The 20,815-nt window shown below is 49.3% G+C and overlaps 7 protein-coding genes across 7 annotated transcripts; 4 read left to right on the forward strand and 3 right to left on the reverse strand.

The window, feature by feature from the left end:
* Positions 1-676: 676 nt before the first annotated feature.
* nip1 (translation initiation factor eIF3 core subunit c) lies at positions 677-3,342 on the reverse strand (the record flags this gene model as incomplete). Its single annotated transcript, XM_016740753.1, has 2 exons — positions 677-2,916; positions 3,006-3,342. 2 exons carry the CDS (start codon positions 3,340-3,342, stop codon positions 677-679), a joined length of 2,577 nt encoding a protein of 858 aa, XP_016601366.1.
* A 1,149-nt stretch (positions 3,343-4,491) lies between these two features.
* PEX2_034790 (putative protein kinase Yak1) lies at positions 4,492-7,550 on the reverse strand (the record flags this gene model as incomplete). The annotated part of the gene is made up of 7 exons (XM_016740754.1): positions 4,492-5,243; positions 5,306-5,664; positions 5,713-5,832; positions 5,881-6,140; positions 6,195-6,620; positions 6,672-6,943; positions 7,001-7,550. 7 exons carry the CDS (start codon positions 7,548-7,550, stop codon positions 4,492-4,494), a joined length of 2,739 nt encoding a protein of 912 aa, XP_016601367.1.
* Positions 7,551-9,672: 2,122 nt separating this feature from the next.
* On the forward strand, positions 9,673-13,133 carry PEX2_034800 (DNA-dependent ATPase RAD26; the record flags this gene model as incomplete). The annotated part of the gene is made up of 3 exons (XM_016740755.1): positions 9,673-9,762; positions 9,820-9,893; positions 9,944-13,133. The coding sequence occupies 3 exons, from the start codon at positions 9,673-9,675 to the stop codon at positions 13,131-13,133; spliced, it is 3,354 nt and encodes a 1,117-aa protein (XP_016601368.1).
* Positions 13,134-14,596: 1,463 nt separating this feature from the next.
* On the forward strand, positions 14,597-15,280 carry PEX2_034810 (uncharacterized protein; the record flags this gene model as incomplete). Its single annotated transcript, XM_016740756.1, has 3 exons — positions 14,597-14,876; positions 14,953-15,066; positions 15,147-15,280. The coding sequence occupies 3 exons, from the start codon at positions 14,597-14,599 to the stop codon at positions 15,278-15,280; spliced, it is 528 nt and encodes a 175-aa protein (XP_016601369.1).
* Positions 15,281-16,984: 1,704 nt separating this feature from the next.
* PEX2_034820 (uncharacterized protein) lies at positions 16,985-17,838 on the forward strand (the record flags this gene model as incomplete). The annotated part of the gene is made up of 2 exons (XM_016740757.1): positions 16,985-17,648; positions 17,702-17,838. The coding sequence occupies 2 exons, from the start codon at positions 16,985-16,987 to the stop codon at positions 17,836-17,838; spliced, it is 801 nt and encodes a 266-aa protein (XP_016601370.1).
* Positions 17,839-18,579: 741 nt separating this feature from the next.
* Positions 18,580-19,065, forward strand: PEX2_034830 (uncharacterized protein; the record flags this gene model as incomplete). Its single annotated transcript, XM_016740758.1, has 1 exon — positions 18,580-19,065. The coding sequence occupies one exon, from the start codon at positions 18,580-18,582 to the stop codon at positions 19,063-19,065; it is 486 nt and encodes a 161-aa protein (XP_016601371.1).
* Positions 19,066-19,338: 273 nt separating this feature from the next.
* On the reverse strand, positions 19,339-20,413 carry PEX2_034840 (RNA polymerase II mediator complex subunit MED27 domain-containing protein; the record flags this gene model as incomplete). Its single annotated transcript, XM_016740759.1, has 3 exons — positions 19,339-19,512; positions 19,563-20,216; positions 20,273-20,413. The coding sequence occupies 3 exons, from the start codon at positions 20,411-20,413 to the stop codon at positions 19,339-19,341; spliced, it is 969 nt and encodes a 322-aa protein (XP_016601372.1).
* Between the last annotated feature and the right edge of the window lie 402 nt (positions 20,414-20,815).

The raw sequence follows: 20,815 nt of genomic DNA on the forward strand, positions 1-20,815 counted from the left end.
GTGACAAAGAAGCTGGAACCCAGGTTTCATGTCACTCAGAAGCCCACTTGTCCCTTCGAAGGTACCATCCACGAGGAGGCTGGTCAACGAGGTTCAGCAGAGTGCTCCGTAATACTGATGTAGAAGAAAGAAGATGGGTCCCAAGATGGAAAGCATGGTCGATGGTTTCTTTCATGCCGGAGGGACGCTGAGTGCACGTCATGGGTATCTGGCCATCCCCCCGGGGTGTGAACTTGGCTAGTCTCCAGGATTCTCGACAAGATGTGTAGCACCGCTGCCTGAGAGATCAGGCCATACATTCAATATGTCCTCGTCAGCGAGGTGGACTGGGGGAATAACGCATAACAATGAGGTTCCTACAATCGAGCTCTATGAAGAATGTATCGGATACTTCCTACAGTATACAAAATTTTACAAACACCACACACACCAGAACTAAGAACTAATCCATAAGCCGTCAATTTCTAACCAGTATGCACCTTGATTCTTTCTCGATCATTTCCATACGTGAATATCATGTAGATCAATCACAAAAAAAGCGCAGAAACGGGGCAATTTTTCCGACCTAAAAAACAAGGAACGGTCGTACTAACACGAAGGGGATGACAGGAGTAAAAAAGAAACCATGAAGAAAGGGGGAAAATAAAAGAGAAAGAACATGCCATTACATCAGAATCTAAGCCTTGATCGCTGCGCCCAATGCACCACCACCGAACTGCTGGCCACCAGGTCGGCGATCGCCCTGGGGAATGCGAGCACCGCCACGACCACCGCCACGACCGCGGCCACCACGGCCGCCACGGGCACCGGGACCGTGTTCGCGCTGGAAGGCATTGGCCATGCCCTGAGTACGCTGCTCGAGGGTCTTCTCGTTGGACTCGAGAAGGCTGGTGGACTTGTCGGCCAGGGTGACAATCTGGGACTGGAGACGGGAGAGCTCGACGCCCTTGCGGAAGATGATGGCGTCGTTGACCTGGTCGAGAGCGGCGGCGAGCTCTTCGTGCGAGATCATGCGGGAGATGATGGAGATGATCTTCTTGGGCTCGAGTTCGAACATGGTGGCCAGAGAAGAGATGGAGAGGCTGTCGTAGTAGGGGGCGTAGGTGAAGAGGTAGGTGCGCAGACCCTCCTCTTGGGTCTGGCGGGACAGCATGGCCTTGATCAACTCGGGCTGGGGCATGAGGTCCCAGATCTTGATCGCGGCGAATGTAGAGGCGGAAAGCTTCCAGTCACCAGCGGCAAGAGCCTTGGCTCCGGCAATAACACCGTCGCGGGTGTTCTCGGGGGGACCGGTGAAGACCTGGCGCTCATTGTAGTCCAACATGCGGCGGAAGGTCTTGGAGATCATGCGGCGGCGAAGCTCGGGGGTGGAGGAGGTCTGGGCCATCAAAGGCACCTCAAGCAAAGCACTGCTGGTGAGGTAAACACACTCGAGCAGCTCGAGGTTGATGTGCATGTGGAAGGGCAGCTGGCGCTGGCGTTCCAGACGCTCCTGCTCGGGCGAAACAGTGGAGTAACGCTGCATGATGATACCCTGGGCAAGAAGCTCCTTTTGGCGGCCGCTGCCACAGATCTCACCAAGGGTGTTCTGGGCCTCGTAGATGAGGCCAGCGCGGAATGCACAGAGGCCGATCTGAACAAGGGTGCGGTTGAAGAGGATCTGGGTGCTGACGTCGAAAGTGGCGATGTTTTCAGTCAGATGAGACATGAGCATCAAGTCACGAGACTTGTAGTATTGGTCGTGCAGAGCAAGGAAGTAAATTTGGCAGAGCATAGCGCGAGCGCGAGGAATGCCGTCGCTGTGTTCGAACATGTAGTTGCAGATAGAAGCCACGAGGCTCTGGATATCCCCAGACTTATAGGTAGCAGTAACTGCTGACTCGATATTTGTGGGAACTGCCTTGTCCTTAGCCTGCTCGACAATAGCGATGACATTAGCGGGCTTGAAGTAAATGTGCTCCAACCGTCTGATAACCAGTCTGTTCATGCTGTCCTGGCCATTCTTATCAGCACCCTTGAGGCTTTCAATGTAAAGCTGCGAGCGAACAAGCGAGGAGTAAAGTGCCTGCTCATCCGTGAGGCGCTCAATGTACTCTGAGGTGTGGGGATCAATCTCGCGGAGACCCTTTGTGAGGCTGTCGTCGAGGTGCTCAACAAGGGATACGACGGAGCCGGGAATGAAGAAGGTCTCGCCCTCAGCAACAGTAGGTTGCTTCTCGTCGTCCTCCCACTCGTCAGCAACTTCGCTGACAAGGAATTGGCGGTTCTCTTCCAACACGGAAAGGAGAGCTGAGTATTCCTCGTTTGCGGCCTGCCATTGCTCACTTGACATGTAGGTGGCGGCGGATGTGGCGGTCAGATCGAAGCGGGTGGAGATCAGGGTCATGTAGGTGCGGATGCGTTGGTAAGGAGTAGTGGCAACCTCGATGAGCTTCTGCATGGTGCGGATCTGGTCGGCACGGTCGGTGTTCTTCTTTCCGCGGGACTCAACAATGACACGGAGGTGCTTGAGGATGCTCTCGGGGGTGTACTGTAGGGTCTTGCCACCACGTCCGACAGTAGCGAATCCATCATCCTCAGCAGCAGCGGCGGCAGCGAAGTTCTCGATCTTCTCAATCTTGGTGGGCTTGGGAGCAGGAGCAGGGGCGGGCTTCTCCTCAACCTTGTCCGCCATGAAGGCATCCTTATCGGCGCGGTACTTCTCGACCAGGGTGGCGTATTCCTTGTTGTTCTTCTTAATCTTCTGCTTGACCGCGTTGAAGCCCTTGCTGTTGCTAGCGTTCATCTTCTTGTTCGAGGCCTTCTGCTTAGAAGCGGTCTCGTTGGTGAAGTCTTCGAGCTCGGCAACGGCCTGAATGTAGACCTTGGGTGTAGGCCCAGTAACCTTCAGCATCTGGCGGTTCAGGTTGTCGAACTCTGTGTGGAAATCATGTCAGTTCATGCCGTTCCTTGGGCCCTCCAAATTTGTTGGCTCTCTAGTCCTCCCAGACAGCGTGTGGACTCACCAGTGGCGATAACAGCCCAGTCGTTGATCTTCTCGGCGTTGTCAATCAGACGGATGGTGCTCTCAATGCCCTCGATGCGCTTGTCCTTAGCGGACTTGACGACTGTAACCTTCTCCTCCTCCTCACTCTCCTCGCTTTCGGAGTCATCGTGCAAGAACTTAGAGGCACCGGTGCGGCCCTCATCACCCTCCTCGTCGCTGTCGGTGCTGGAGCCGGAGTCGGAGTCATCCTGGTCAGAATCTTCCTCGCTGCCGGAGCCGGAACGGTAGACCTCCTCCTCCTCGTCAGACGAGCTGTCGCTGTCGCTGCCGCTGCCGTAGAAGAAACGCGACGCCATGGTTGCGGATTGCGGTTTCGTTAAAAGGAAATGGCGATCCTAAAGCTGAAAAATCAGGTCGTCGGCGATACAAAGTTGAAGTTCCCGCAGTTGAGAGCCACACACGAAATTTAAGCGAGGGGCTGACTAAACTCAATTAGGCATAGCGCATAACAAAGAAATAGTGACGGGCCTGTTTTTATACTTCTGTTATTGCTTCAACTTGCTTCTCCTTGCTTATTTCGACTGTGTTCACTACTAGTTGACTTCGAAAATAATACGGTGATGTCCAAAAAAGGAGTTTAAACGACTCAGGCTGTTTTAAAATTGGGAATTTACCTCTCATCTACTTTACATTGGCAAGGAAGGCCTGACCGATCAGGCAGACGCAGGCAAAGAAATCTCTACGAAAAGAAACCTTGGAAGCTGCACTCATCAACTCATAACTATTGTTCCATTCATTGTTCGACTATTAACTCTACTATTTACTGCACACAGAAAACAAAACGATGAACTCCCCTAGAAGAACTGACATGTCATGACATACAACCGAAAAAACTTACCTCGAGAAAAAGAAAGAACAAAGGATAGACCAACACCCCTCGAAGATCCGAATTAATTGAAACAGTTACGAGGAGATAAAAAAGAAATGGATGAGATCGTTCTTTCATGCTCCATCCAGGCTATGCTGAGAGAGAAAAATTCACGACAAAGGCAGACAGATATGCCGAACCACTGCCTAAAGAAATTGCAGAAACATAATTGGGATCGTAACACAGCAAGAAACGTAATGAGACGTAATGAAATAGTGATGATGCGGGGAGTGATATCTCGCGGCAAAGGATTTGGCCACTGATGGGCACAACTCACGGTGAGTAAGCGTGCGGGTCGATCTAGCGCAAAGGAGCAATGCGGATCGTGTATCAGCGGTCCGAGACCATTGTAGACCACGTTGACCCACTGAAGGGGTCTTTTTGTTGACTCATACCTACAAGAGCCGGCCATATAAGAACAGGTTGGCTGGCAAGGAATGGGTCACCAGAGCAAGGCTTACAAACACAATGCCTTGGGGGTCATTGACGCCCGTTGACAACATATCATATATCAGTATGCCCGCTCCCGAGTTGTAGGGAACGCCGGGCATGGGGAATACCCTGTTGCTCCGATATCCTAGTGCCATTGGTTCTGACCCATGTATCCTTCGCTGAGCACACCGTCTTCGAGAGTGCGAATGAAATCCCGGTTACGTTGGTTCCCATTCCCATTCCCATTACCCGCTCGACTCCCACGACGCCGTTGACTGGCGTTAGCATCGACGTACCCATCAGGAGGAGGTGGATAGTATGCAGGGCTGGGCTGCAATCGAATCGGTGCGTTGGGGTCTAGGTGGCTAGCGACTCGTTGAATGGTAGTCGGAATTCCTCCGTTAGGGTCCATGGTGGATGCTCGTTGACGACCTGCTCGCGTGGTCGCCTGCGCGTAGAGACTTTGAGGGGGTACCTGGTTGCCCGGCATCATTCCCATTTGATGACCGTAGCCAGGTGGCTGCTGGGTAGGGTATGGAGGAGGCGGTGCAGCTTGTTGGTACATGCCATTGTACATGGGCGGGGCTTGAGGCTGGGGCTGGGGCTGAGGTGGAGTATGGAATTGGTTCATCTGCACAGCATAGGCATTTTGCGCATGCGCCGCCTGAGCTGCTCTTTGTTTGCTAGCAGCTTCGGCCTGCTGTTGTTGTTGAACTCCCGGAGCTGGCTTATTAGCCGTCGAATACTTGAGATTCATCGGTGGCATGAAGGGGCCCGTGAACTTCTGCTGGGTGATGAACGGGTGCAGCTTGGCTTGTTGGGGTGACCATCGCTCGAGGGGATTGATCGACAGGAGTCCCCGCACAAAGTCGATAAAAGCAATCCGATTGTTCAGTTCTGCAATGGTTAGTCAAGTCTCTGGGTGAATATATAAGAGGGGGAAAAAAAACAAAACCTACCTCGATCAACCTCTGCTTGCTTCATGTTCTTCCGAGGCATTGGGTAACTTCGGATAATCTCCTCCAGTGTTGAGGCTGAGAAATATTTCTTGCTCGGCTGTTCCTTTGTGTTGTGCTCTCGGGAATACTGCTCCAGGCTCTTGAGGCGGTACGTCTTTCTTCCAAACTCGTCCTGCGTCTTTTCGAAAAATTCTCCCGACTGCTTGCCCATCTCCAACATCCATGTTGGTGGGATACCCAGCATCTCGACGATTCGACAAACTTGATTGTACTCCGAAGAGCCGGGGAACAGAGGTAGACCCAGGAAGAGTTCCACCACAATACACCCAAGAGACCACATGTCAATGGCAGATGAGTACCTAAGAAATATTAACAAGGAACAACACAGGTTAGACTAAAGTACGTACGGCAAACCCAATAGTACTTCTGGAGATCGGTAAAAGCGCGATTGAATGTAGGTGTAGACAGTCTGGCGTTCATCACATGCAGAACCGAAGTCAATGACCTTGATGATTGGGCTCTCGAGGCTGTGAATAGTTAGAGACTGACCCTGAAAACTAACCGGCCATACTAACTTTTTCAGAAGAATATTCTCTGGCTTCAAATCACAGTGGATCAGATGCGCTTTGTTCAACAGGCTCAAGGCATTTAGCAGTTGTTGGGCAAACACCCGGACAAGAGTAGTGCTCAATCCACGGAATTGGTTTTGTTTGATCAGCTCATAAAGATTGACACTGAGCAATTCAAATGCGAGACACAAATGCTGACGGTGGATAAATGTGTCCTTGAGACGAAGCAGGTGGTGATCGTCGTTCTTGTCATATTTGCTGTTGAGCTGCGGGGAATCAGCAGGGGTCCAAACGATAAGGGTTGAGGATATATGCCATACAAGATCCAAGACAGAAACTTCCATCATACTCTGGTTGAAGTAGGCAGTCTTGTTCTTGATTACTTTGACAGCCACTACTTCTCCCGTTTTCAAGTTCTGGCATTTTACGACTTGGCCGAAGGTACCCTGACCTAGAACATCGAGAATGAGGTATCGATTTCTAGATCGGAAGGAGAAATGATTGTCAGCCCAGGGGTCGAATATCCAGGGGAGATCGGGGGCATACTTGTGACCGGCTTCCTCGCTTCCAAGGATATCGTTGACGTAAAGGATATAATCACTATCCTCGTTGTCATACCCATCATTCTTGACTCCTTTGCTGGGTTTGGTCAATACTCGTCGCGGATTTCTCGAAGACTCATAATTGAAGCCAGGGTTGCATATGCGGTACGTAGCCGGTAGGTGAGTTGTCAACGATTGAAGGGGCTGAACTGGTTAGTCAAAGCGACCGCAGGGTGAGGTTTGCTGGGGACTCACGCTGATGAATCCACCCTCTGGATTAGCGCGCCGATATGCGGGCTGTATATTCATGCGCGGCTTCAATTCTTGCACAGACTGGATCTTTTGGAACTTGGGAACGGGACCGCGACCGGGCACTAGAGGGGCCTGAGATGGCAGCGAGCCGGACCGCGGAGATCGCGACCCTGGACCAAAACCTGGACTCATGTGTGAAGATGCGGACGGTGGGTAGTACTGATCTGGGCTAAGGTCACCGGCTTGAAGAGGAGGGAGTCTAGGGGCCCGGTTGGCTGCCCAAATGTTAGCGAACGGGGGATGGCCGAACAAGTGATCGAGATGCAACTCACATGGCGGCGATTGAAATCCTTGTGGCGGTGATGCATATTCTGGTTTCGCAGGGGACCGGCGGGAAGCACTCTGGGGAGCGGATGGGAATCCATAGGAGCCTTGGGACTTGCCAGGACTGGTTGGATATGACATCGGCGGCGAAAGAACATTCCCCGGGGAGTATCTGCGGGCAGCCGATGATTCCTCTGCCTGATTCATGAATTGTGATGAGGCGCGGTTGTGGTTTGGCCTCGAGGGATACTTCGCCCGGTTGTACGGGTCAGCATCCTCCATGGTAGTATCCGCATCGGTGACATAATCCCGAGTACGTGGCGTGGCGGTGGGGGAGGAAGCCATGGAGACAGTTTTGGAATTTGAGCCAGCCGAAGGGGCTTTGGATGTTGTGCCGGGAGTCTGGAATGCCTCGTAGGTGTATCCGACGGGCGGCTGTGACTGTGATGACTGACCGTATTTCGAGGCTAGTTGCTGAGGATGAGATGCCAACGCAGTATTGAACTGCGCAGGGTGGCCCATCAAAGGATCTTGGTAAGGCTGCCACCCAGGATCCATTTTGTGAAAACCCTCTTTTTGGGCCAACAAATGGATTCGAGGTCCGTGTTCGTCTCGAGCACTGCGATCAGGGTCCGTGGGATGCCAGCGGGGACGGCACTTATAACTTGTAATGCGACCGCAGGTTCGAGGCGAGTCTTGACGGGGTTCAGGGGATAGAGGATGAAAAGTAGGGAATTGGCGTTAAAATGAGGTCGTGCTATGTTTCATCATCTGAGGAATTGTTGGTGAAGACAAGTTTTGAAGGGGAGAGGGGGGGCGGTCGCAATTTGGTTGCGACGCAGTAGACGTAGGCGGCTGGGGGGGTTAGCCAAGTCAATAAACTTGTCTTGGAAACCGGTGAAAACGAGAAATCAAAGACACAGTTAGCATCGACAGAAACTATGTAACACAATAAATTGGCTCATCGATGCATAGAGATAGTTACTTAGTATAAACCCAGAGATCACGAAGAGGGGGAGAGATGAGTTCTAAGGAAGTGGAGGTGAACTTTGCTAGCCAATCCGGAATCTACATATGATTTCTTTTCTCTATATACATACTTACTTACTTTTAGGGGTATTCTATCTTTACTCATATACTATACAATATACACAGATATATTTATGACCTTGATGCTACAATCTCGATATTCGCACTGGATTGTGGTCCCCTTGGCGACGTGACTCTCTTTTCACATGATCGACACACTCCATTTCATAACCAACTGAGCACCTGTGTTTTTGGCAACTAGTTTGATTTAATTCTACGGAGCTCAACAGATTTGTATCAATGTAAAATGGATTAGATGGGTTAAATGAACTACAGGGTATCTTATTTATGGTCTTTTATAGACTGCTGCTGCGACGTCATCGAGTCCATAGTTAGGCTGGGAACCCAAAACTTGGGAGTTGATCGTCTCATTGCAACTAATCACATGGTATTCTGAATATATAGAGATATAGAGATATGGAGATATGGAGATAGATATATATCATCAACACAAAGCAATTTCAATCATTTTAATCACAACAATGTTTTAGCAGTCCCTTTAGCACTCTTTAAACATAGCCAAATTGATTTGATCTAGTGGATTATGTAGGAGATGGCACAACGATTTCCCACAGTCGATGAAGGGGAAAACAGGCCTATATTGGTCCCTAGGTGAAAACATATGGCTATAGTCATTCTGTCTCTTCCTTTGCATCTCTTTCATAATCTAATCTACTTGGCTTCAGATCTAATTTCAGATGTTTGTTTAGGCTATTTCTCCTTTTTGCACCTAATCCTATTTAGGACGGTCTTTTCTCCAGTCTAATCATCCTTCCCAATGTCGCCGGGTATGCACCCTTTTTTGGCTAGTGCTCACGCGTTGAGCTTTTATCCAACCCCAGGAACCTCATCTCCATTCAGCGGCTGGGTGTTGGACGAATACCTATCAATTTCACAGATCATCGCAACGAGCTAGATGCTGTGCTCGCTCGAAACATTCACTACGAATTTTGCTGTATAAAATCAAGGCACCACTTTCCCAACTTTTCAAATGCACACAACAGGGATTCTAGAAGAACTTCCTGTTGAATTTTTTTGAACAGAAGCTTAAGCTCAGCTCAACCATACTCATTCTCATACCGGCCATCCAAGTCCCCAGCCGCCTCGGAATGTTAGAGATACGGCATGGAGATGTAAAGCGCGTTACCATCTTTGATCCCCTGTGAGATAGCTCGCAATTAATCAATCCTTGGCGGCCTTGTGTAACTCCAGTCTGCCAACAAGGAACCAGAATGGCGTATTTCCACACCATGTACTCCGTATATATATGTATATAGATTTCAAGGTTCGAGTACCGGTCCAGAGTCCAGACCTTGGCCCCGGGGACCTCGTAATGTAATGAAAAGATTACCTAATCTTTCAATGAGTCATTCATTCACGTGAGCGGTGTCATAGGCGGTAGCTGATTGTGCCATTGGCTTTGATGGAGATCTAGATTGAGTGCTATTCATCTAGACTTATTGCTGCCTGTGCTATTATACTATTATATTTGCTCTTGGAGCAATCACCATGTTCCAACTGGCCCTATACAAAGTCTTTTAGTCTCTCACTTATTTTCACTTAATAAATCTTTATTTGGACAACTTTCACAATGTCTACAAACGAGGAGGCGAGTCGTCTGCGTGACCTCCAAGCAGATGTTCGCGACCAGGATGATCTCGAAAGAGATATCACTCGCCAGGTATGACCCAGTTGTCAACTGGCTATCACTTTGGGCTCACATTTCTCTTTTTTTCAGGCTGATAAAGCTCTGGCGGATAAAGCAGAAGAGAATGACATTAAGCGGCTTGAGAAAGCCCTTGTGGATCGGGAGTAAGAACATGTGCCCTGATATCTGGTGGCATTACTAACTGAGTTCGCAGACGGGTCGATTCGCAGGTCCGCCAAGCGCAGCACCGCTTGACACAGCCCGTCGGAGCCGCTACTCGCCATCGGGTCGAAAATGAGCTGAAAAGGCTGCAGGTGCGCAAGGCCGATCTAGGGAAAGACCTGAAGGACATACAACAGCGCATTGATGAGAGGCGCGAGTCGCAGGGCAATTCGACGGTGGCGCATGGTTCCGGGCGACAGCCGAATGAGTCCCGCCGCGACTATCTCCTGCGAACCGGAAAGATCACCCCGTTCGCATTGATGCAAGAGGGCTCTAGAGATGGACCACTTGCTAATCTTCATGATGCACTTGTTGATACCGAGGACCAGCAGTATGAGGAGGAGGAGCGCGAACAAGCCAAACATCAGCCAACCGCATCCCACCGAAACCTTGCGCGCCCAGACTTTGACTTTGATGAGATCAGCGAAATCAAAAGCAAGCGGAGGAAGGTGGATCGTCGCAGCTCCCCGGGAGCGGATTCTGAGGCAAGTTATGTTGCCTCTGAAGCTGACGCTACATCCGAGGGCGAAGAGTTTATGCCTGATACTCTCCCTGAGACCAAGCCGAGTCGCAAACGCAAGCAAGTGAAAGCTACCACTGAGCTTGAAGATCTGAGTGGGGTCGATGATGGAAATGAGACAGTATATCAGTCTCGCGTTCAGGAATGGATCAGTCGGCGAAGCTCTGCTCGACAGCACGCTGACAGTGACTCTGTCGAAGATGGGCTGAATGAAGAAGAGGAGTGGCTTAAGCCACATCCCACTGAACCAGCCATGGAACTTGACAATGGACTACGGGTCCCTGGAGACATCAGCCGCTTCCTATTTCCCTACCAAAAAATTGGAGTCCAGTGGCTTTGGGAGTTGCACCAGCAAACTGTTGGTGGAATCATCGGAGACGAGATGGGGCTGGGGAAAACTATCCAGGCGATTTCTTATCTTGCGGCATTGCATCATAGCAAGAAGCTCACCAAACCTGCCATCGTTGTTTGCCCTGCAACTCTTATGAAACAGTGGGTTAATGAGTTTCACCGCTGGTGGCCACCCTTCCGTGTTTCCATCCTGCACTCATCAGGCAGTGGAATGATCAACCTTGGCAAGGAAAGCAGTCGGGAAAATGCGCTTTCATCAGAAATGATGGGCAGCCGCAACTCTCGTCACTTATCTGCTGGTCAGAAAGCGGCTAAAAAAATCATCAAGCGTGTCACCGAGGAGGGACACGTCCTCGTCACTACATACTCAGGTCTGCAGTCCTATGCAGATGCTCTTGTTGACGTTGAATGGGGCTGTGCTATTCTTGACGAAGGTCATAAAATCCGCAATCCAGATGCCGGTATCACATTCAGCTGCAAAGAACTCCGCACCCCGCACCGCATCATCCTTTCGGGAACTCCAATGCAAAACAGCCTAGTGGATCTTTGGTCCCTATTTGATTTTGTGTTTCCAATGCGCCTGGGGAACCTGGTTACATTCAAAAATCAGTTTGAGATCCCCATCCGTCAGGGTGGGTATGCATCTGCATCAAACCTTCAAGTGCAGACTGCTGCAAAATGCGCAGAAACTCTCAAAGATGCCATCAGCCCTTATCTGCTCCAGCGGTTCAAGGCGGATGTAACATCTGATCTGCCGATGAAAAGCGAACAGGTTATTTTCTGTAAATTGACCCAACTCCAGCGGACCATCTACAAGAGGTTCCTTGGCTCAGATGACATGAAGTCCATTGTACGAGGGAAAAGAAACTCTTTGTATGGCATTGATATCCTGCGCAAGATTAGCAATCACCCAGATTTGGCAGACCATACCTTGCGCTCTCGCGAGGCGGACTATGGCGACGCAGAGCGGTCTGGCAAGATGAAGGTTTTGAAGGGTTTGCTTGAGGTCTGGAGAGATACTGGCCACAAAACCCTGCTTTTTACCCAGGGCCGCCTGATGCTAGACATCATTGAGAAATTCCTTGGGGTGTTGGGTGGATTTAATTACCGTCGAATGGACGGGACTACCCCAATCAAGGAGCGACAGAATCTGGTTGACGAATTCAACAACAACCCCGATATCCACGTTTTTTTACTCACCACTCGTGTGGGCGGGATCGGAGTGAATCTGACAGGTGCTGACCGTGTCATTATCTACGATCCCGATTGGAACCCATCGACTGACTTGCAGGCGCGAGAGCGCGCATGGCGTCTGGGCCAAAAGCGCGATGTCACCATCTTCCGCTTGATGACCAAGGGCACTATCGAAGAGAAGATCTACCATCGCCAGATCTTTAAGCAATTCTTGACAAATAAAATCACCCGTGATCCTCATCAACGAGAAGGTTTCCAGCTGAGTGATCTTTATGATCTGTTCACTCTTACGGATGAAAATGACGACGAGTTGGAGACGACCAAACTTTTCAAGAATGCTGAAGTCACATATCAGGAAGAGGCTAAAGATGTCCCTAGCAGCAGGAGCATTAAGCCTGCCCCGGTTCCCAAGGAGGAAGACGACATCACCGACATCAATGGTATTGCCAATGTCGAAAACTTTCAAAACGCGGCCGAAGAAGAGAAAAATGCTAAAACCTCTGAAGACCGCATTATGCATGGCATCTTCGCTCGTTCTGGCGTTCACTCTGCAGTGCAGCACGACCAGATCGTGAACGGCAAACGAGTCCTTCGTGCAGATCCCAAGATGATCGAAGCCGAAGCTCGCCGCGTCGCCAACGAGGCCGCCGAAGAGCTCCGCAAAGCCGAAGAAACTGCCCGGGCACTCCCAATCGGACTTCCCACCTGGACAGGTCGTTTTGGGATGGGTGGCCGCGAAGATCCACGGGCTGGTGGTAGCTCGGCTCGCCCTGCTGGGGTAGGACCCTCATCCTCGGACCTGTTGGCTAGGCTCAACCCTGCTGCAGCCGCAGCTGCTGGACAGAGAGCCAGTGATTCCGATAGTCCATCAGCACGTATGCCACGCGGCAAAGATTTCATGCCCTTGATCCGTGATTACCTTGCCTCTCAGCGTGGGCCGACTCTATCGCAGTCGATTGTTCATCATTTCAATCATTACTGCTCCAATCCGCAGCGTGTTGCTGAGTTCCAGGAGTCATTGAAGAAGGTTGCGACACTTCAGCATGGTCGTGATCGTCGGGGTCGGTGGACTCTGAAGCCTGAATTTGCCCGGAATGCCACTAATCGGGGACGGTGAGAAGGCTTGTAATGAAATTTGTGGACTGAGGGCATCCCTTACGAAGCAGAAATTGAACATGCCATCTTTCTTTCTGCTATGGGGATGTTCATGTACGATAGTGAGTTTCCCGAGACGATGAATGACAATGACAATGCCGATACCCTTATGCAATTGCACAGTCAGAAAGACGATGGACATACATAAGTACATCGTACAACATACACACTCCGTCGTATAGATGGTATCCACTAGGCAGATGCTTAAAACGCCCCGTGGGACATTACCAAGGCATTTCAACACGGATAGAGGCAAGCTGCCGTTTAACTCAAGCCACATGCGTTCATATAGACTGGCCATGATGTACGCCAAGTATGAAAGAACATGCCAATTTTCAAGTACATCATGTTCCCCCCTGTAACATTTCAAAGAAAGGGGCTACATATTCTAATAATATTTCTTGTGACTCTCAACTTCAATGTTTTTAGTGGGCCGTGTTCTATTTCTGGTGGGACTAGTTCGTGTAGATTATCAATGATGCAAAAGGATATCGAAGCGAGGATATACCGAGCCGAATAGGCAACGGATTTTCGTTTGTACAAAGTAGAGTCGCAACGGCCCGATATTTCATAGACAAGTCAGACAGGATTCAGGGGAAAGGCTCCACGCGATCTTGGCATTCGTTTGTCAACTTCTTTTAATCCGTACTTTGGTACTTTGGTGGCAAAGGGGTTTCGCTATGATTCCTGACCCTTTTCTTTTTTATAAAATCATTTGTGAAACAAAATTCATCTTATATCATTGTGAAACCCAATCCTAGGGGCAAAATCATGTCATTGATGTCACGAATCCTTGTTTGAGGTGCTTCCATTGATGGATAGAAGACGCACCAGTGGGTGTGATCTGCACTCGATCACAATCATGACTGGCTTAGATGGTATAGCCAGTCAGGTACCCACTTAGTGACTTCCTGGATGTCGATTGTAATCAGCATCCTGTGGGTTAGTCCTTTCGTTTACCCCATACATACAGGTTCTGATACGGTAGCGTGGGTCAAGCGAGATCCTGCAGCAGATATGTCTGCTCAAGTTAGCCAGGACCTTGCATGTTTCAAAGAAAAACAAAGAAAGGCAGAATAAGAGCCACATCGCCAGAGTGCAGAGTCAAAACGAAGTCGAAGAACAATCAATCGACAGGTCTAGCGATGCTTTACCCATGACTGCTTCTATTTTGATCTCAAGGATACCTAGGGGGAATCCGGATCAGCGTTGGACACTCGAAACAGTCCGATAGCCCTATACTCCACCGTGGAGCATGTGTTCATCGACTGTCTCCCATGGATATCAAAAAGCATATAAATGCGTCACTTCCCCGTCAAAATCCTACCCCTCTCTTGAAATAAACATATAAAAACAATCGAAACCCCTCAAACGATCATAACTTGAATTCACCCCCCAACCAAACTTCTTCACCTACCACCCAAAATGAAGTTCTTCGCCACCGTCGCTCTCCTAGCCACCGCTGTGGCCGCCGCCCCATCCCCGAAGCTCTTCAACCTGAAGACCTCCGGCGCTAGCAACAGCTCCCACAACGACCTTTACCTCTCCGTCGGTCACGGCCTGGTCAGCGACCCGCTCAATAACGAAGCTATCTTCTCCGGAGCCCCGGCCAGCCGTGCCGCCGTCTTCTCCTTCGTCAACGGCACCATCGTCTTGGATACCGAGACTAAGGCCCCTTGGGCTCTGGACCTGATCAATGTGGGAGGTAAGATATCCCTGGTCTACTTTTGAATGTGACTGTTTCCCGACCCCAGATTGCTAACAGCATTGGTACCATATAGGCGTCCGCAAGGAGCGCGCCCAGATCAGCATCAACCCTACTCGCGGCTCAAAGGGCTTCTCTGTCGGCCGCCACGGCGTCGAGGGACCTAGTGAGACCTGGGACGGATGGTTGTGTAAGTTCTTATCATATTCCCTTTCCTTTCCAGCGCTACATGATTGTGCCTATTGCACATGGCTGACTCCTTTCTTTTAGGGTGCCCCGCCGATATGGAGGCCGGCCAGTTGTTCCCCAACTTGCACTTCCTCAGCAAGACTGTTCAGGAGCCTGCTGTCCCGGCCGGATGTGACAGGATTCAGCTCAATGCTGTTCCCAAGAGCTCTGCTTAGAGGGACTTTGGATTTTTATTTCGTAGCGAATACCAGATTGTGATACGTGACTTCTAGTTTGTGTTCTCTTCAAAATTTGGAACTTCTACTGGACTTTCATTGGCTTATTTCAGCGTATAAGTCAAGTCTTAATTGATAATATCTTGATTATTCTGCTAGTTATCCAATTGAGGATCCATGGATATCCTATGAATGTTCTGATATCAAATTCTTCCCACAAATTATAGATTTCCACATCCATTCCATTCCATCCCTGTGTTCCCAATAGTCTTTGGGTGCCATCAGTTGTGGTTAGATCGCCACCCCCACGTTTGGGGACCTTCTTAAGCGGAACCAAGTAATGCCCGACCTTGGGTACCAGTAGCTGGGTGGCGATTGTAGATATGTACTTTGGGTTAGTTGGTCAGTATTGTAGGTGTGACGGTTTACACCATGGCTGACGTCAAACATCGATTCCAGTAATTATGTCTCGGATAGCGAAAAGACATATGCCGCTGAGTGTTAAGGAGTTTGTCATTGATATATAGCTTTTCTGGAGTTTTGTTGTGTTGTGTAACTATACTATGTCATGGTTTACGGGTGGTCACTCATGTTGCTTATCTGGGTTTTATAGCCTTGGAATGATGATTGGAGCTTGGAAAAACTCAGGGAGAGGTACTGTACCTTGATTGATGATTATGGGCAAGTAATACCAATCTCCCTAGTATTAGTTTGCATTAAAGTACATAGTTGTTAAATATATCATCACCCTGAAACTGTTCAGGTGAAGTATATATTGCACGGAGCCCCGGGTTTTAGTTTAGTGTCATTTTATACAACCTGATAAATGAAAGGCAATTATTGTGCTAGCAAATGAGAATAAATGATTGGTGCTCATAAAATTCAAGGGTCTTTATGCTCATTATTAAGAGGTAGATATATGCGGCAACTTTGCTTACTTTTCGCAAAGACCAACCCTTTGTGTTGCCCAATCCGAACGATCCTTAACTTAGACTTAATGCACTTAGTTATCTCCTATAACATAATGTTGTAGCCAGTCAATAAATCATCTGATAGTCCAAATAGTTGTCAGCCACTATAAATAGCCGATGTCTCACATATCTGATAGCCACCACCCGTTTGGGCTTAGCCCCGCAATACAGCTCAAACATCGCATCTTCTCTTTCTCTGGTTTTTTCCCTCCTTCAATTATCCGGGAAGACACTCGTTTACTGTTCACTGTTTGCCTTGAAGCTATTTACAATCGTTGCTCCGAATCAAAAATCCACATTTCCGAGATCTGCATGTTTTAGCGTCCAGACTGGCCAAGGGATCAATAACATATCCTGCACTCCACGTCCTTGTGATCGTCCTTCCGTAGCAACCGAAATTGCTTGGTACGGACACCAAATCGATAAGCCTGTTTTGACACAGAAGGCCTTCTTCTTTTTTTTTTGACAAGTCACACCGGGTTGTGCAAGGGGCGTGACCAGTCTAGCCCACCTTTCAGCCCAGGAGTAACATCTCGGTCGCTTGATTTTTGACCCTCCAGATAATCTTTTCAACCTTCGACATGCGGTTTCTTATTTTGAGTGTGCTCTGCACCATCCTGTTGCTGGGAACAATGTCATCGGCTTGGCCATGGCGGCCCTATGGAGCATTTTTGGGTGACTCCTTGGATAAGCGAGCAGGTAATTCAGGACTCTGACCTTGCCATTATCCTTGATGCTGACCTACGACCCAGACACCACAGACACAACAACCGCTGAAACCTCTGAATCTACCACGGACGCCTCCACTGCGTCCAGGACCTCTACCGGAACCAACGCCGGAACCACCACTGGGACAAACACTGGGACAAACACCGGGACAAGCACCGGGACAAACACCGACACTGCAACAGGCACTGGAACCAACTCGGGGACGACTGGCACATCAACTGGCACAAAGACGACCGGAAAAAGCAAGACTACTACATCCTCGATCTCCATTGACCCTGCTGCCGCTGCTGGCGGCGTGTCCATGATCACCCCCGCTTCCTCTTCCACAACCTACTACAAGATCGGCCAGGATGTGACATTTGTGTGGAACTATACCTCCCTGTCGGTCACTCCGTCTGCAGTCAACGTCGTGGCTTCGTGCAGTATGAACTCGATGACATATACGCTCAGCTCCAACATGACCGTGAAGCAAACCGGAAGCCTCGTGTGGGATACTGGAAAATACCAATCATCGGCCACCATTCCGTTGCTTACCGCGTCGTATACTCTGATAGTTTATGATGCCAGCAAGGAAATCAGCGACACCGCGAGCGCGGGATACCTGAGCTCGCAGAACGGTGGTTATGTCTTCGGGATGTACACCCCCCAGGCTTACACCCCACTCAATGGTGAGTATTTAAACCAACAATTCTCGCTCCAATAGACTGCTAACCTTGTCTAGAATTCAAGTGCGCTACCTGCAGCGGTGCCCTGTCCGAAACCAGTCGCCTGGCGCTCAAATTTACTGTCGGCATGGCCGTGATCACCTTCGCTTCGTTCACCTGGTTTGCGGGAAGTGCTGGCGTCCTCACCATTTGAAAAGCACCCACTCGGTGCGCTCAAATTGACTCATCATGAACATATTTTTCCATTGTGGGGCGTTACATTGTTGAAGCGATTTGGATTTACGATAATAGCAAGAGAACGGCGTTGCATGATACTTTATTTAATTTTTGTACACTTCTTGCATTTTGTCCTTTCACTTATCTGTTGATTTTATCTATAATAAACCGCCATGGTCAATTGAAGATGTCTTTCCTCGTGGTATTTTCGGCTTTGCATACATAATATAACTCTGTTATCTGCAAGCAAGCAAGCAGAACTCGCTGCCTTGCTGCCTTTCTACTGGCTGGATGGCCAAGTGCATTAGTTGTTGAGCGTCTGAATCATCTTTTTGCGTAAAGGGTATATACTATGCACGCAGCCGTGATATTCCCCTCATTGTGAGTTTTGAGGCGTTCATTTCCACTTCCCATGCGATTGTTTCCATTATTGAGCAAAGACAAACGAAAACAAAAGGAAGCCTGATGTCTTAGTTCTTACAATTGGAAATTGGAATCTGTCTTATAGATAAAGAAAGCTGCAGGAAGCTATTCAAGTGGTTCATTCATTGACTGAGACCTTAGGGCATATAATATAAAAAGAGCTACTTAATCTCATTCTACCTTCTCTCCAATCCATGAAACCAACTCCAGCCTACTTCATCTATCCTAAGCCTTCCACACTCAACATCAACCTCCAAGCTACCACGAGAAGAATATTTGGAGCCAAGAAAACACAATGCCCTCCCAACTAGGCTGGATCTGGCCCAAAGATCCCCGCCCCGGCAACCCAAAACACTGGCCGCGCCGCTGGCGCATCTTTGATGTCCTAACAAGCAAAGGGCCAGACATCTACGTGGGCCGAATCGACCAGCCCAAAAACAAGACCAGAAATTCACCCTCTCGACCCCAGTCCGGGACTACAAGGCAAGAATGGTCCCGATGGGAGATCAACCCCAACGACCCTGAGTCAGGCTACAACCCAATACCCTGGGCACGGCGGCCTGCAGGGGAGCGCTATGATTTCCGCACGAGGAAGTATCACGTTCCGGACCATGGGACGTGGAGTGCTGTTGAGTATTGCAATGGGAGAAGGGCTCGGAGAGGGGAATGGACTGGGAAGGAGGAGGTGCATTGTGTGCCGAGGCGATATTGGGATCGGAATGGAGTTGAGTATCCAGCGGAATTTTGGCACGATAGCATTTATGGGAAGCACGGGGATTGAAGGGGATTGAAGGGAATTGAAGGGAATTGAAGGGAATACACGCGGTGGGAAGTTGTGCTTGAAATAAAATGAGAGAGAGATATATGGGGTGGTGAGAGGATAATTTGGATGATATTGTGTTTGTTAAATCCAAGTAGTTCGCTTGAATGATTCCAATCAGTTTTTTTTCTCAAAACCAAGATAAGATGGATATTTCCCAATGGGCTAACGTTCTTCCAAAATTCCCCTCTAAGTAACAAGAATGGGTTAGGCTGATATAGGGAGACGGTTCAATCAGACACATCCAAAGTGCAATGCATCAAATATGTATACACGTGCTGGTCCATTAACAGACTGTTGATTCGCCTGAGGGCGGCGGAGAGTTGGCAGTTGGGCGCCGTTATCAGTCAGACGATTGCACTTCACGCATGGTGTTTGCTTGATATCCGCGTAAGAAGAGATCATGTCCTACATCGGCATTAGCAGGAGTCTCCTTCAGAGTGAGGAACAGATCATACCAGCAAGAAAGCAAGGTCCCATTTCCGCTGGCGTGACCTCACACATTCTAGTATAGCATCCTCGAGTTTTGTGGGTGACCGGCCAGCGATTTTGCTCGAGATCTCCCAGTCAGAGACCGGGCAGCCAGGGAGAGATACGCCTTTCACCTGGAAGACGACACCAGCTCTAACAAGTGCTATTGCTAGAGATGTCTCATCCTGGCCTGTGATTACCCGTACACCGGGCATATCCCGCTGAATAAACCGCTCCAAAACATTCTTCCACTCGCCTTCAGTAGACTGCGCTTTAATACGTTCAGCCTCCTCATCCTCTCGCTGATGCTCATCTACTTTTGACTTTTCTTTCTGTGCTAGTTCTTCCAGAAGAACGTCATAATCTCTTTCCCACTTCCCGGTCGGCTGAAGAAGCTGACCATTGGCTTCCTTGATGCGTGATTCAACATGTGCCCATACCGATGTCAATTCCGGGTCCCGCCACAAGGACTGAAATTGCTGGACATCAGCAACGCGTGCGCGTGCTGCCTCGTCCAGACTAGCCCGGAGGATCCGGGGAGTTTCAGCGATTGGATTGCCGAGTGTCACTTTATCTGGGTTTGAAATAGGCACCAGCGGCTCCAGTAGTCCCTGGGGCATGAATCCACGCAGCTCATGTATCTGGATATCTCGTTAACTTAATTTTGCGGCAGAGCTGTAACAGCTCATGTACTTACCTTGCGTTCGAGTTCTTGTAGTTTTGCTAGTGATGAAACAAGTTTTATCTCTGAGTCCAGCCCTGAGGCATCACTGTTGCCGGTTACTGGCCCTTGGATGGAGTTCTGGTTGGTAGTAGCCATCGCCGGGGCGGTTGACATCGCTTTTGGTGAGGTATTTGATCAAATGGTCAAATCCACCCCAAAGATGCGGAAATTTGGTCTTCGGGAGGTGAGTAATATATATATTTATATATTTGAATAGGCGCTTGACTTGCGAAATGGACAATCAAGTAAGGCGAAAGACAACGAGGTATCGTAGTGATTGTTTTGTGGGCATTAAGATCACCCTGTGTTGTCTGTAATATAGTGAAATGTCAAGATAAAAATGTCCAGAACCTGAGTAAGAGAGGGTGTTTTGAAGTTGGATCAAGATAATGATATTTTGCTGCTTAAAGGTGCTCCAGTAATGCGAGAAGGAGAGGATGGGAGAGATGAGATGGGCCGTGAACCAATCAGGAAACTCCAGCCACAATACCTTGCGCCACAAGTGGCTGTTGTAGT

Source organism: Penicillium expansum (assembly GCF_000769745.1).
Source record: "Penicillium expansum strain MD-8 chromosome Unknown contig106, whole genome shotgun sequence".
Taxonomy (NCBI): domain Eukaryota; kingdom Fungi; phylum Ascomycota; class Eurotiomycetes; order Eurotiales; family Aspergillaceae; genus Penicillium; species Penicillium expansum.